Source organism: Lithobates pipiens, unplaced genomic scaffold (genome assembly GCF_037356315.1).
Source record: "Lithobates pipiens isolate NorthernLeopardFrog02 unplaced genomic scaffold, aLitPip1_a1.2 Scaffold_1, whole genome shotgun sequence".
NCBI classification, from domain to species: domain Eukaryota; kingdom Metazoa; phylum Chordata; class Amphibia; order Anura; family Ranidae; genus Lithobates; species Lithobates pipiens.
The window spans coordinates 195,846,260-195,862,882 of NW_027507685.1; the positions used below are offsets into that span (position 1 = coordinate 195,846,260).

At 44.2% G+C, this 16,623-nt stretch overlaps 1 protein-coding gene across 8 annotated transcripts in view; it reads left to right on the forward strand.

Moving 5' to 3' along the window:
• Positions 1 to 15,401, forward strand: part of LOC143981679 (3-galactosyl-N-acetylglucosaminide 4-alpha-L-fucosyltransferase FUT3-like) — a 146,927-nt gene extending 131,526 nt beyond the window's left edge. For all 8 annotated transcript variants that reach the window (XM_077479732.1, XM_077479721.1, XM_077479689.1 and 5 more), the window contains one exon: positions 10,702 to 15,401. In XM_077479732.1, the coding sequence (XP_077335858.1) occupies positions 10,709 to 11,797 (1,089 nt within the window). In that variant the 5' untranslated portion in view covers positions 10,702 to 10,708 and the 3' untranslated portion in view covers positions 11,798 to 15,401. The remainder of the gene's footprint in view (positions 1 to 10,701) is intronic.
• The last annotated feature ends 1,222 nt before the right edge of the window (positions 15,402 to 16,623 follow it).

A 16,623-nucleotide genomic window follows, 5' to 3' on the forward strand; every position in this document is an offset into this window, starting at 1 on the left:
CCTTCCCCACTGCTATAAGTAGAGATCTCGGAGTAGGTAGCAACACCGGGGACCAACCTCCTCCTTGGGCTGATCTGGGTACTGTCGTCAGACTGCTGAGTAGCGGTTGTTGCTACCTCCTCTTCCTGATCCAATACCAAGAGTGGCTGCGCATCAGAAATGTCTTGATATGGATCGGAAAATAATTCCTGTGACTCAAGCGGAAGGTATGTGGTGGTGGTGGTGGTGGTGGCGTTGTTGGTGGTAGTGTCTTTGGGGGTGCACATAGCAGAGAGTGAAGAAGAGGGTGCAGATCGAGAGGATGAGGAGGGTGCAGCTGAGTGAGCCACTCAACCAAGTCTGGTGCGTCCTTTAAAGTAATTGAACGCACCTTCTGCAACTTCCCACTTTGGCTCAAGCCTGTTGCTTCTGCCCTACCACCCCTGCGGAAGGGCCTGCCTCTTCCTTTGCCTGTCATTTTTTATATGACCCTGTGACAAAACTCTCAGTCCCTATACCGATGAAGGACTGCTGCAGTATAGGGCAGCGGTCAGCAGTAGTGCACCTCAACCCTATGTATTGTGGACCTATACCAGTCCTTATAGAATAGCAGACTGTACCTCACTCAACCCTATGTACTGTAGTACCCTATACCTCACCAGTCCTTATAAGAACCTTTGTGGAACAAGTAGGTTGTGTGTGAGTGATTATCAGACTGTACGTCAGTCCCTATACCGATGGACTGCTGCAGTATAGGGCAGCGGTCAGCAGTAGTGCACCTCAATCCTATGTATTGTGGACCTATACCAGTCCTTATAGAATGGCAGACTGTACCTCACTCAGCCCTATGTACTGTAGCACCCTAGACAGACCAAGTTACCAGTCCTTATAAGGACCTTTGTGGAACAAGTAGGTTGTGTGTGAGTGATTAGCAGACTGTACATCAGTCCCTATACCGATGAAGGACTGCTGCAGTATAGGGCAGCGGTCAGCAGTAGTGCACCTCAACCCTATGTATTGTGGACCTATACCAGTCCTTATAGAATGGCAGACTGTACCTCACTCAACCCTATGTACTGTAGCACCCTACACCAGGTTATTACCAGTCCTTATAAGGAGCTTTGTGGAACAAGTAGGTTGTGAATGATTAGCAGACTGCAGCAGAAGGGCAGCAGTCAAGTATAATATTCTTTCTATATTTGGAAGAAAGAATATTATACGTGTACAAGCCTATTACCATACCACTGATACCAGTCCTGAAAAGAACCTTTGTGGACCTAATATAGTAACAGCTACTGATTAAACTGACCCTCACTGCCTCACACACTGCTTCCTGCCTGTCCCTATATAACTGGAATAGCACTTTTGTGGACCTGATAGTAACAGCTAATGACTAAACAGACTGCCCCTACAGCAGACACACCGTTCTGTCCCTTTCTCTAAACTGACAAAAGACACTCAGGCTGCTGCAACAATCATTAGCACAACAAACCTGTATACACCTAACACCTATACCAGTCCTGAAAATAACTTTTGTGTACCAAATAGCTAGCGATTTGGGTCACTGCAATCTCTCCCTGCTCCACACAGCAACCTCTCCCTATAGTGACAGAAGAAAGAATGTAAAATGGCCGCCGGATCGGGTCTATTTATAAGTTAGGGGGAATGTCCAAGTGTCCATGTGCTGTAATGTCTCAATTGGCTGTCCTGTACCCCATGATGGATGTGTCATCATAGGTCAAAGTTCTTTTACACAGTAAACACGGAAGTCCGCTGGGCAAACGGCGCCAATAGTCCGCCGAACGGGCGGACCGCGAACGGCCGAAATTCGCTGCGAAACGACCGCCGGGCGAACCGTTCGGCCATCACTAATAACCAGTACTATAGAAGGGATGGACTGCACCTAAATGAGGAGGGTGCCGATCAGCTGGGAATGAAGATTGCCAAAAAGTTAGAGGGGTTTTTAAACTAGGCGACGGGGGGAGGGCCCAGAGGTACAGATAGTCAGCATGGAACCTATTCCAGAGGGTAGTATTGGGTGCATTAGTGATAAGTTGACCAAAGCACATAAACCCAAGGTAAGTTTAGTAGCAAGTCATAGTTGCAATCTCGAAACACCCAATAAGAGGTTAACATGTGACCAGCCTAAATTACGTGGCATGTTCACCAATGGCAGAAGTCTGGCGGATAAGATTGGTGAACTAGAGCTACTGTTGTACGAGGAGGATTTGGATTTTGTGGGAATTTCAGAGACCTGGTTCAACAGCTCTCATGATTGTTGAATTGTTGATTGGCTGGAACCATTCAAATGTATACCCTTTATCGCAAGGATAGAGAGGGTAAAAAAGGGGAGGGGTATGCCTATATATTAAGAATAATGTACAAGTAAATGTGAGAGATGACATCACTAAGGGAGCTAGGACGGAGGTGGAATCCTTATGGATAGAGCTTCAAAGGGATGAAGCTATGGGTAAATACTGGGAGTATGCTATAGGCCACTTAACCTGAGGGAAAAAGGAGAGACAAATCTCCTATCATAAATTTGATAAGCAGCAAGGATGGGAACTGTTCTCATAATGGAGGGCTTTAATTATCCAGACAGACTGGGCGGAGGGAACCATGCATTCATCTAAGGCTCGCCAGTTCCTAAATGTCTTGTAGGGCAATTTTATGGGTCAGATGGTAGGCGCACCAACTAGAAATAAATCGTTACTGGATCTACTGATTACCAACAATACAGACCTGATCAGGGATGTGGAAAAACTGAGAAATTTAGGTAACAGAGATCACAGGTCAATTGGCTTCAGTATAAATCACACAAATAGGAAACATAAGGGGAATACAAAGACACTGAATTTCCGAAGGGCCAACTTCCCTAAACTACGAACCTTGCTAGAAGGCATAAATTAGAATAAAACCTTAGGAACAATGAACATGGAGGAGAGATGGGTTTGCTTTAAGAGCATATTAAACAAGGGCATTAGCCATTGCATCCCATTATTTAATAAATGTAAAACAGCGAACAAAAGTCCTGGATGGCTTAACTCCAATATAAAAATACATATAAAAGCAAAAGAAGAAGGCCTTCAAAAAGTACAAGGTTGATGGATCATCTTCTGCATTCAGACTTCAGACTACCAAACAAATCTATTAACTTTTTATGAGTAGGTGAGTTGCCATCTAGATAAAGGAAGCCTCAAAGACGTGGTGTATCTGGATTTTGAAAGAGTATTTGACACAGTTCCCCATAAACGTTCACTGTACAAAATAAGGTCCGTTGGCATGGACCATAGGGTGAGTACATAGATTGAAACCTGGCTTCAAGGGCGAGTTCACAGGGTGGTGATAAATAGGGAGTACTCAGAATGGTCAGGGGTGGGTTGTGGGGTCCCCCAGCGTTCTGTGGTGGGACCAATCCTGTTTAATTTGTTCATAAACAACCTGGAGGATGGGCTAAACAGTTCAATGGTTAGTGCAGCATAATAAATTGAGGAAAAAAGTCCATGCCACATGAAAAGGAACTACAACGTCCAAAGAGGTGGAAGGCAAGATCCATCGTGAAGGAAGGTGGGCTAAAATCCTCCAGTAAAAAATGTGTGGCCCGATCCTCCACCACAGAAAGCCAAACGCGTTTACCAGATCAGGTGGACCTCTGTGATACAGAAGGTCATATGCACGTTTATCCACTCCAAAGCCACTTTATAGCCTCCAAACCGGCAGTATTAGATAGTGTGGTGATACAGCCATACATACCAGGTAAGTATAAAAAATAGAGGGACATGCTGTAAGTGTACTCCGTACATTTATTGAAAAAGTAAAAGGCACAAAATGCTAGTGCTGACAATTTCAAGTAATAAAAATGCCCCCCCCCCCGTACACGGTGTTAGGTCCTACCAAGACTTCGTAAGCGAGGGTGGAGCTAGTGAGTCACCTGGAGAGTTTTTAAATGGGCTGCTGGTGTCTGCAAAGATTGTGGCGGAACCAGAAGACAGTTCAACAACAACAACAGTCGCCTTAACTGATGGAGACACCAGCTACTAGGAAGTAGGGATGAGCACCCCCCGGTTTGATTGGGACCAGAACTTTCGAACGGACCGAAAATTCATACGAACTTTAGAACCCCATTAAAGTCTATGGGATCTGAATGTTTGAAATAAAAAGTGCTAATTGTAATGGCCAATATGCAAGATATTGTCCTAAAAAGGATTTGGGGACCTGGCTCCTGCCCCAGGTGGGTCAATGGCAATTTTTTTTTTTTAAAACGCCCGTTTTTTCGGGAGCACTGATTTTAGTGATGATTAAAGTGAAAAAAAAAGTGAAAAATTTCCTTTAAATATCATGCCTGGGGGGTGTCTATAATATGCCTGTGAAGTGGCACGTGTTTTCTGTTTTTTAGAACAGTCACTGCACAAAATGACATTTAACGGAAAAAAAAGTCATTTAAAACTGTTTGCGGTTTTAATGTAATATCTGGTTCCGGCAATACAGATGAAAATCATTGAGAAAAAAATGGCATGGGTAGCCCCCCCTACCCATTACCAGCCCCTCTGGGTCTTGTACAGATATTAAGGGGAACCCCGTACCCAAATAAAGAAAAAAGGAAAGGCGTGGGGCCCCCAGGCCCTATATATTCAGAACAGCAGTATACAGGTGGTGCAAACAAGACAGGGACTGTCACTGTGTAGGTTTGTTGTGTTAAGTAGAATCTGTTTGTAATTTTGAACTGGTACATTTTTAAAGTGTAGCTCCAGTCATAAAAACTATTTTAAGCTTTTTGGAAAACATAGGAAAGGGTTAGCACCCCTGTATAATTTTTTGGGCTGTCCATCTTTTTTCATCTCGCGTCCTGTTGTCTCCTTTCATTTGCAAGTAGGAGACATTTGTAAGTTGGATGTTTGAAAGTAGGGGCCTGCCCTATATGCTCTGTAGAAATGTGGGCCTAAGGTGTTGGTGATGCCACAACACTGTAAGCCCTCAAAGTGACTCTTGGTGGGAGCTGGAGCGCCCTGCTGTGAACGATTATATCAATAATTGTAATAACATGCCATTGTTGAACAGTGGTAGAAAAATTGGGCCTTTGGTGGTTGTAGTGGTGGTGCTGGTACCACAACACTATAAGTCCTCGTAGTTACTCCTGGTGGGCGCAGGAACGGGTCCTGCTGTGAAATATTATATCAAGAATTGTAATTACATGCCCCTGTTAAACAGGGGCTGAAAAATTGGGCCTTAGGCACTGGTGCCACGACACTGCAACATCTCCCAGATACTCTAGTTGGAGTGCAGGAATGAGCCCTGCAGCAAAGCATTGCATCAAAAATTTTAATGACATGCCCGTTAAACAGGGGCTGAAAAATTGTGCCTTAGCCACTGGTGGCGTCGCCCAGAACCAGAAATGATCTTCCAAGCTATCAGCGGGATCATTGAGGAGGAAGAGCATAGTCAGTCAACATAACAGGACAGTCACTCAGCATCAGCATAGGTAGTCTTGAAGGGATGTGACATTTAAAAAAAAATAATAATAATAATAATTATTTGGTTACATCAACTTCAGGTGCTTGGTAGCTGGTGGTGATCCAAGACTGATTCGTCTTTATGCAGGTCAGTCGATCAACCAAGTTGGACAGGCGCAACCTGTGATCGGTTACAAAGCCTCCAGCAGCACTGAAGATGCATTCCGAAAGAACGCTGGATGCAGGACAGGCCAGTAGCTCAATTGCATACCGTGCAAGCTCTGGCCAGTGATCCATCCTCAAGACCCAGTAAGCCAGAGGATTTTCGGAAAGAGAACAAGAGGGAGCAAGGGGGAGTTCATCTAGTTCAGGAGTTGCGATCCTTCCACAGTCCAGGAAGGTTGCCAAAAAAAAGTAAAAAACACCAGCCCATCTCCTGAAAGGTGTGTAGAATACTTGATCAGTTTTTTTGATGAAGGCTTGCTGCTACCCCAACCAGATTGTTCCCTGGAGGACTAAATTTGCTTGCCAGATGAAGAAGGTAGTGGGAATCAGGTGCCCATTCTCAGTTCCATTGAAGAAGCCAACATTTCAACCCCAGGGCCCCACTCTGTGGCCTTATGTACAGATTCCTTTTTGGAACCTTGTGCCTTTACTGAGATTGTCAACTCAAAGATGGACTCTGTTCCTGTGCCTGAAAACCATTCACTCATTAAAGTCATACTAAAGTTTTGTGTTTGTTTTTGTTTTTTTTTGTTATTTTTAACAAAAAAAGTCATACTTGCCTGCTGTGTAATGGTTATGCACAGAGCAGCCCAGATCCTCCTCTTCTTGGGTTCCTTGCTAGCACGTCTGGCCTCTCGCTCTTGAGTGCCCCCACAGCAAGCAGCTTGCTATGGGGACAGCCGAGCTAAAGCTCCCTATGTCCATTCAGACACAGAGCCATGGCCTGGCCCCACCCTCTCTCTCTCTCTCTCTCTCTCGCCTCATTGGCTTACTGCCTTTAACAGCAGCAGGCATCCATGGCGCTTCGCTGCTGTCTCAGTCAATGAGACGGAAGGCACCTGGAAAGCTGAGTCTCACGTGCAACACCGCTGGATCGAGATGGAGCTCAGGTAAGTATTAGGGAGGCTGGTGCACACAGAATGCTTTTTATTTTAATGCATAGAGTGCATTAAGATGAAAAAAACCTTCTGCATTTACAACTACTTTAAATGAGGCAGAATATAAAGCTCCCAAAGAGACTTGCCTATGACTAAACCTGTAGGCTTCTTTGGGACTGTGGTGTCAGAATAGAGGTAAGTGGTCTGACACAAATCTGGTCATTCCTCTGCCCTCCTTCCGCCTGAACCCATAGGGCTCAATCCAAGCAGAGTTTGTTGGTTTAATATATGTGTTTGTTTTATCTTTCCCTCAATTATTATTCTTTTGGCTGTTTCTGCTGTCAGGGTTATTTGTCACAGCAAATCTTTAGCCAGTGTCATTTGTAAATTACTGAGTTTATCCATTTCTAAAAATCTGTCAGCAAATTAAGATACAACTGCCTTACTTGTCTGTGTGTTCCAAATGCTGCATACACACGATTGGATTATCCGGTGGACTTAGTCCAGTGGACAACCCTCCAGACTTTGCAGCGGAGGTCCGCCGGACTTTCCGAACGAGCGGACCTGCCCACACACGACCGGACTTTTCCGGCGGACTAGGTCAGGAGGTCAATGTCGCCGCCTCCATCCGCGAGATTGACACCTCGCTAGCCTCGTCACCTGGTATGGATTTAAAGGTTAACCCCTACGCCGAAATGGCGTGGGGGGTCCCCCCAAAGTCCATAGCAGACCCTTATCCAAGCACGCAGCCCGGCCGGTCAGCAAAGGGGGTGGGGACAAGCGCGCCCCCCCCCGAGCCGTACCAGGCCGCGTGCCCTCAACATGGGGGGTGCTTTGGGGAAGGGGGGGGGCTTATCGGAATCCCCCTTTAATAAGGGAGCCCCCAGAGAATGGCCCTCCACCCTAAAACACAACACAAGCTTCAGTGGTCTTCTTCCGTCTTGATGGGGTCTTCTCGCCGGACTCCTCCGCTATCTTCTGCTCTTTTGCTAGCTCTTTTACTAGCGGAGGAGCCCAGCTTTCTTCTTCGCCGCCGTCTGGGGGTCTTCTTCCGACTTCGGTCTTGTCCCGCTCTTTGGAGGTCTTGTCCCGCTCTTCGGTTCTTCTTGCCGGGCCTCCGCTATCTTCTTATAGCTCTTTTACTAGCGTTGGCCGGGTCTTCTGTCATCGCCTTCTTCTCTTCTTCTTCTTCCTTGCGATGTTGACCCGATGCTCTCTCTGGCTGCAATGGCAGGGGCACCTTGTGTGGCGACTTATATAGGGATACGGGGCGGGGTCACCGGGTGATGTCCCTGCCCCTTATGATGTCACAGTCCCCGCATCCTCTGGGACTGTGACAGCATAAGGGGCGGGGGCATCACCCGGTGACCCCGCCCCTTGTCCCTATATAAGTCACCACACAAGGTGCCCCTGCCATTGCGTCCAGAGAGAGCGTTGTGTCAACATCGCAAGGAAGAAGAAGGTGGCGGCGGCAGCGACAGAAGACCGGGCCAACACTAATAAAAGAGCTAGAAGAAGATAGCGGAGGCCCAGCAAGAAGAACTGAAGAGTGGGACAAGAAGAAGACCCCCGGACGGCGGCGGCGACAATGAAGAAAGATGGCGAGAAGACCCCCCAAGACGTAAGAAGTCCACCGGAGCTGTCTAATAAATTATTTAAAAAACTTGTGTTGTGTTTTTTTTATTTACACTTTTTTCACCAGGTGAATGGGTAGGGGAACATCGTACCCCATACTCATTCACATAGGGTAGGGGGCCGGAATCTGGGGGCCCCCTTATTAAAGGGGGCTCCCGGATTCCGATAAGCCCCCATCCGCAGATCCCCCGACAACCAACGGCCAGGGTTGTTGGGAAGAGGCCCTTGTCCTCATCAACATGGGGAGCACCCCCCATTTTGAGGGCCTGGTATGGCTCGGGGAGGGGGTGCTCGCTTGTCCCCACCCCCTTTCCTGACCGAACGGGCTGCGTGCTCAGATAAGGGTCTGCTATGGGCTTTGGGGGGACCCCCAAGCCGTTTTTTTGGCGTAGAGGTTCCCCTTTAAATCCATACCAGGTGACAGGGCTACCGAGGTGTCAATCTCGCGATGGAGGCGGCGACATTGACTTCATTCCCTAGTCCTGTCTACCTGGAGCCACGTTGAAAAGGACGGACTTTTCTCCGTGTGGGCAAGTCCATTCATTTCAAAAGTCCGGCGGACTAGCACACAGATGGGCGGATTGTCTGCCGGACTGCCGAATCCGGCGGACAATTTTGAGTCAAAACTTCTAAGTCCGCCGGACTTTTGGAAAGAAAAACATCCTCGTTGTAACAAAAAGCACTTATGCCACATACACACGATCGGACTATGCGGCGGACTCTGGTCCGCCGGACAATCTGCCCGTGTGTGGGCTCCGGTGGACTCTGATCCCCCGGACCAAGTCCACCAGATAGTCCGTTCATGTGTATGTGGCATAAGTACTTTTTGTTACAACGAGGATGTTGGAACCCAGAGTGCCAGAGGTGTCAGAGGACTTGCACTGTCAGGGCAACCATTGGGGTACACCCCTTTCACACTGAGGCATTCTTCAGGCGCTTTGGCGCTAAAAATAGCTCCTGTAAAACGCCTGAAAAATGCCTCATCTGATGTGTTCCAGTGCTTTCACACTGGGGCGGTGCGCTTACAGGGTGTTAAAAAAAAAAAAAAGTCCTGCAAGCAGCATCTTTAGGGCGGTTTGCGAGTGGTGTATACACAGCTCCTCCATGGCCCCTGCCCATTGGAATGCATGGGCAGGGCTGCTGAAGCGCCTGCAAAGCGCTCCGACAGTGGTGCTTCACGGGCACTTTTAACCCTTTTTTAAACTATTCTAGGGGTTAAAAGCACCCCGCTCCCACCCAAATAGCGGCACCAAAGCCGATTAAAACTGGCTGAGTTTTACCGCTACAGCCCCAGTGTAGAAGGGCTCATAATAAATTTACTTCATTACACATTGTTTGGTTCCAGTTTCCTTGTGTAGCTATATGTATCTGGTCATCTCCTGTGCTGACTCCTGACATAAGGTGACAACTGTGAACTGTGATGGGGGGGTCTGTTATTTGGGGGCTTTGTGATGGAGAGGAGTTTGTGATGGGGGGGGGATCTGTTATGTGGGATATTTGTGATGGGGGGGGATCTGTGATGGAAAGGGATCTGTGATGGATAGGAGTCTGTGATTGTGGGGGGGGGATCTGTGATGGGCAGGGGTTCTGTGATGGGGGGGACTGTGATGGGGAAGGGTTTGTGATGAGGGGAGTCTGTGAAATATAAAGTTTATGTTGATTAAAATTGTTCTTTATTTTAAATATTGTATAGTTTTTCCTGTTTTTCTTGCACTACAAATAACGTGTGTAAAGGAATTTGTTCATATTTTTTTTTAAACTGTAGTCCGGCCCCCAACAGTCTGAGAGATCATGAACTGGCCCCGGTTTCAAAAGTTTGAGGACTCCTGATCTAGTATATCTAAAGCCCCATACACACTATCAGATTATCTGCTGAGTTTTTCCTTCAGATTTACCAAAACCATATAATAGGAGGACAAACCTTAGGAGTTTCAATGTGTATGCAATCAAGCAGGCCCTTCTACTACATGGTTTTGGTAAATCTGAAGGAAAAACTCAGCAGATAATCTGATAGTGTGTATGGGGCTTTAGTAAGCTCATGAAGGAAAATCTGGCCATATAAAAAAAACACATATTGAAATAATTAAAGCAGCAGGAATTAGACCCATGCCCAAATGCGTTTGCAGTCTAAAATGAAAGAAAGATGATCTGCCAGCAATGCCCATAGAAAAAAACTAAATCATGTTCTGGGTTAAAGATTTAAAAAATCTAAATTACAAGTCAATATATGGATTCTGATGTTGTTTTAGAGCTCACGGGCTGGTTAGTAATAGATAACATGTGGAATAGCGTTGCAGAGAAAGGGCATTGAGATGCAACAAAAGGCTTAAAAAAAGGGCCAAAACATTTTTTTTTTTTAAAGGGGCAATTTTTATGATACATAATAATTTAGCAAGCTAAATGTCATTCAATTTGAGTTTACATCCACTTTAACATAATTGTGGTAAAATAGTAGATCTAGCACTTTTCTTTGTTTAAACAGAATAATGGTACAAGCTTGAAAAGTAATGTGTTGCTTTTTAATTTCTCCACAGATGAAAGATGATTTCGGCATCAATCAGTCAGCAACACATAATCCTGTTTCTCGTATTGATAATTTTTTTTCTCTTTTCATTCTTCTGGTATCGGTCAGACTTTGTTCATTATAATTCAGAATGTCGAGAAATTATACATAAGCAAGACAATGAGGTCCAGTACAAGACATCAGTGAAACCAAATTCAACGGCAACACCAAAAGACACTATTGTTCTGGTTTGGAACTGGCCATGGGGGCAGCAGTTTGCATTAGACAAGTGTACAGAATTTGGTTTTCCTGGATGCAAGCTTTCAACAGACAGGAGTCTATATGGTATTGCCGATGCCGTTATTATACATCATGCAGATATAGGGAATAAATATGCATTACCTCAACAGCAAAGACCTTCTTTCCAGCGATGGGTGTGGCTTAACTTAGAACCTCCAATGATTATTACAAACTTGGAGATGATGGACAACTTGTTCAATGCAACTATGACATTCCGTCAGGATTCGGATATTTTTATCCCATATGGCCAAATAGAAACAATGAAAGAGCCTCAAAACTTCTCCATTCCCAAGAAGTCCAAGCTGGTATCTTGGGTGGTCAGCAAGTGGTATCCTGGTGTTCGTCGCATTGCTTATTACGAAGAGCTGAATAAACATATTCCAATAGATGTTTATGGAGCAAGGCACATGCCACTGAGCAATAAAGATTTCCACCCAACAATATCTCAGTACAAATTTTATTTGTCTTTTGAAAATTCCATGTATAGAGACTATATCACTGAGAAGCTTTGGTCAAATGCTTTTGGTTCATGGGCTGTTCCAGTTGTATTGGGGGCGTCCCGTAAGAACTATGAGCAGTTTGTCCCAGGAGATGCCTTCATTCATGTTGATGATTTTTCAAGTCCAAAGGAGCTGGCCGATTATCTTCTGGAGTTGGACAAAGATGATGTGAAGTACCAAAAGTATTTCAAATGGAGATCCCGATACTATGTAAAGATAGGTGAGGGATGGCCATATCACTACTGTAAAGCATGTGCAGTCATAAAGCAGGGTCCAAGATATCATGTCGTTCATCAAATAGCTAAGTGGTTTCTGAAGGATGTATAGCTCTGACAGTTGGAGATTAAATCCTTACTCCAGCTAGTTTTGGATAGAGTGGGACAAAATGTATGTCAGGTTTCATTTCAGTCTGTATCACTACTGAGAGGAGTTGCCTTACTTCCTGTGCCTATGACCACATGCAATAATAACATTTTCCAAAAAAATCTAACCCTTCCTCACTCTATTAAAATTATGTTCTTTTCTCTTTTCTCTATCTGCTTTGGAGAGATTTGCTATCACTACCTGTCCTGAGAGGAAGTGGGACTCTCCCCACTAAGGACACAAACAAAAGTAAAAACCTGGCAGAGGTTCTAACCATTCATCTCTTCATACAAATTGAAATAAGCAGGTTTGTTTTAACATTGCACTTGAAGTATTAGTGATACTGTAAATAATTATTTTCTACTGTATGTAGAGTAAATTGTTATTTAGTTCAAACTATGACATATTATTGCCAACACAACACTCCCAAAAAGAAACATTCAACCTACATGCAGCTTTGGATCTCTACATAGGCTACCCTGGTCCTATTCAACAGGTTTCAACAAAGCATGCAGACTGGAAGAAAGTCCATCCTAACTCAGAGTACTCTGTAAGCCAGCGGTCACCAAACTGTAGCCCTAGGGCCAGATTCGGCCCTCTGCTTGCAATTATCCGGCCCTTGGGTCACCATTCCATTCCACTGGTACAAACAATGGGGCATCATTCCTGTCACTGACATCAACAATGGGGTACTGTTCCTACCACTGACACCATCCAAAGGGCACAATTCCTCCCACTCACACCAATGGTGAGCACAATTCCTTCCATTGACCCCAACGATGAGGCAGAATTCCTTCCAGTGATACCAATGACAGGCCACTATTCCTCCTACTGACACCCACAGTGGGGCACTATTCCACCCACCGATACCAACAAAAGGGCACAATTCCTCCCACTGACATCAACAATGGGCCAGAATTCTTTCCATTGACACCAACAATGGAGCACTGGTTCTCGCCCCCCCCCCCCACTGACACTAAACATAGGGTACTGTTTAATCCCACTGGACGCCAGGATATATGTTTTAAAGACAACAAACTGGCCACTTGTTTAGAAAGTTTGGAGACCCCTGCTGTAAACGCATAGAAAACCTTCCAGTAACCACAGAACATGCCAAGTCAGGTGTCAAAAAATAGTAGCAGCCTCAGCTCGCTCCATCTATGTTATGCCCCCAATGTGTTTTGTCCTGCCGCCGGAGCTTAATCAAATATTAAGCCCTGGGGTGGGGTGAAATGCATGGGGATTGCCTAGATGGAGCAAGCCGAGGCTGCTACCATTTGTTTGACACATGACTTGGCATGGTGTGTGGTTACCAGAAAGTTTTATTTCCTGGGTAAATGCTATTTGCATGACAGGAAAGTTAATGAATGGCCATCAGGTGAGTCTTTACCCTTGTACACACGGTCGGAGATTCCGACAACCAAATCCGTCGGATTTTGTCTGAAACTGTTGCATACACACGGTCGGACGAAGTTGTCGGAAAATCCGATCGTTCAGAACGTGATGACGTTATTTCGTTACAACGGGACTATGTTCAGGCTAGTAGCGAATCGCTTTGATGTAGGAATTTGATCTGAGCATGCATGGCACTTTGTCCGATTGGAATTCTCTACACATGACCGGAGTATGTCCGATCGGAGCATTTTGTCAGAAAATATTTCCGGCAAGTTGGAAAATTTGGTCCGACGGATATTCCGACGGAAACAGTCCGATGCAGACCACACACATTTCCGATCGTGTGTACAAGGGCTGAGAGGCAACACATGAGCTTTTGTTGATTCACACCATCCAATCAAGGAGAGTTCTGTTAAGGGCTATTGGGATTCATCAGCAGATAACTTGTAGCAGTATATGAAGGGGGAACCACTTATACCTTGGTTTTCAGCGTCAGTAAGAGGCTGTGTGTTAGGAGGTAGAGGGAGTCACAGGTGTATTATGGATATTTTTGAATGGACTTTTGGCTTTTTTCACTCATGATGTTAATACTTTGCACACCTTGAATGTCATACATTTTTGGATATTTATGAATGTATTTGGGAGAACTTTTTTACTTATGCTGTTAATACTTTGCATACATAGATTATAGATCACTAGATCATGCATCTGTATAGGTGTTTATTGTTTTATTCTCAGTGCAACAGGTTTAGATGATATTATATGCACCATTTGCATTTTTTACATTTGAGTGCGACTGTGATATTCAGGATATATTTATGGTATATGTTTTAGCACATAGCACAATTTTTTCTATTGCACTCAGTGCAAGTGGCGGCTGCTTTTTTTTTTTTTTTTTTGGGGGGGGCAGCAACAAACACCCCCCCAGTTGGTTGATCTGCGGCAAACCCCCCCCCCCCCCCCCAGGACTTACCCCCTTGCAGGCTCCTATGGGTGGTGGGCAGCAACTGGGTTTTGATACTGTCACACAACTGGGTTGAAGCCTGTTAGAGACTCTGGCTCTAATCCCCAGGCTTCAAAAAAACACACCCTGGCCATTGGAATCCATGCTTCCGATGCCCTCCGTGTAGATCAGGGGGCCACAGGTATGGGTGGGGGGTGGCGCCGGTGCACCCTTAATGGACGGGCCCCCACTGATTACACTTTCTCTTCTTAAGGTGACAACTCATTTAATCTAAGGGATGGTGCCCCCTTCCTGTGTGCATCTAAGTTCTGCTGCAAGGAACTATGCCAACAAACAGTGTGCTTACATTTTGTGCTGTATTCACCAAAGTAAAACTGTAACAGGGTTGATAGATTTTTGGAGGCAAACAGATATTAAAGAGGCTAGGAAAGATGAAAACATTATTTTATGAACAAAAACATGGCAAATATTTATGACACATAGTTATTTAGCAAACTAAATGTGATCTATCTGATTTGAAAACCCTAGCCTTAGTCAGGTTTTGGTCATTTTTAAGTTTTTGCTTTTATGTTTGTTTTTACTGTAATCATAGATTTATTTGTTTCATTCATTTAAGTAGTTATTTCGTAAAACACTGCTTTACCACCAACTAACATTATGTAGTATGTGTTTATTGAACCACTTGAAGTCCAGACACTTTCAGGTCAATTTTCAGATTTCAGTGCTCTCAACTTTGAATGACAAATTAAATTGTTATATATATATATAAAAAAAAAAATTAGATCTTTCTTTTGGTAGTATTTAATAATCACTGGGTTTTAAATTTTTTTGCTTATATGAATGAAAAATTACTGAAAATTATGTAAATAAATAATATTTTATAAATTTAGGGCAAATGTATTCTGCTACTTTTTATTTGGTAAAAAAAATAACCCAAAATCGGTGTATCTTATTTAGTTTTTTGAAAGTTTTATAGAGTCTACAAACCATGGTATATATATTTTAAGATTGATCAGTCCTGGAGGTACTGACAGCCTATCTCATTTTTGAGGCTCTAAAATTCCAGGATGGTACAAATGACGCCTTTTTGGAAAGTAAACAGTCCAACGTATTAAGAGGCATGTTGAGTTTTTGGAAGTTGTAATTGTTTTTTTTTTGTGTCATGATTTTTTGGAAAATGTAGGAAATTAAATAAAATGTTTTTTTTTTCACAAAGTTGTCATTTTAAGTTATTTCTCACAGCATGGATATATTTACAAATACACCCCAAAACATATTCTGCTATGCCTTCCGAGTATGGGGATACCACATGTTTGAGACTTTTTTACAACGTGTAAATGGCTGGCTATCTAAAGCACCGCTTAAAAGAACCGGACTTTATAGGCTCAATATGGGAGACGGTATATTAGGGCCTGCCTCAATTGTGAAAATGTGTGGATTGGTGGGCAGCATGGTGTGGTAGCACAGTGTACTGGCAGGTGAGTCATCTGAAAATTTTCATATGCTGTTTTGTAGAGGTATCTGTGTGGGCCTTTGTGACTGAATATATGTAATGTTAACCCTACCCCATCAGTTACCCTTTAATTACATATATTACATTTATTTGTTCAAAATGTTGTTGTCTAATGGACTCTGGACTAACTATATGAACACAATCACTGACCATTGGTTGATCTCTTGTTCCTTAATAATGATTGGCATAAGTATCCTATTAGGTGCAATGTGGGGATTTTTAGTATTTTTCATTGGTTTTGTTCCTTATAATGTTCACATCCATGCCTATGGTTTGGGATATGTTGTTGTTTATTTTGTAATTTTCCCGATTTCAGGTTGCTGGGGAGATGATATTGTCTATTAATCTGCTTGTGATCTGCTAGTATCCTTAGCTCTGATGTTCCTGCCCTACAATATCAGTAATTAGGCCTATTTTATTTGTACCTAGCTTTAAATGTATGTATCTCTTTATACTGAGTGGCCTCTCCCTGCCTCTCAGATCCCTTTGCTGCCCATGGCAATGTCCTACCAGGTGTGGTGGGTGGCTTTGTGCCCACCCCCAGGCGTTGCTAAATGGACGTCCTCTGATCCACCAAATTGATGTGAGCATTTTTCATATAATCATGGGAATAATTGCTATAAAATATATTATGTTTGTTATTGATTTTGGTGATGAAAGCATCTGATCAAACTCTTTTACCGCTTACGCGCGATCGGACTCTCCCGAGGACAAACCGTCGGGCTTTGCAGCGGAGGTCTGCCGGACTTTCCGAAGGAGCGGACATGCCCCCACACCACCAGACTTTTCCAGCGGACTAGGTCTGGCGGAAAATCCGACGGACTTTTGAAATGAACGGACTTGCCCACAAATGGAGAAAAGTCCATTCATTTTGAACGCGGCTCCAAGTAGATGGGACTAGCAAAGGAAGTGAATTTC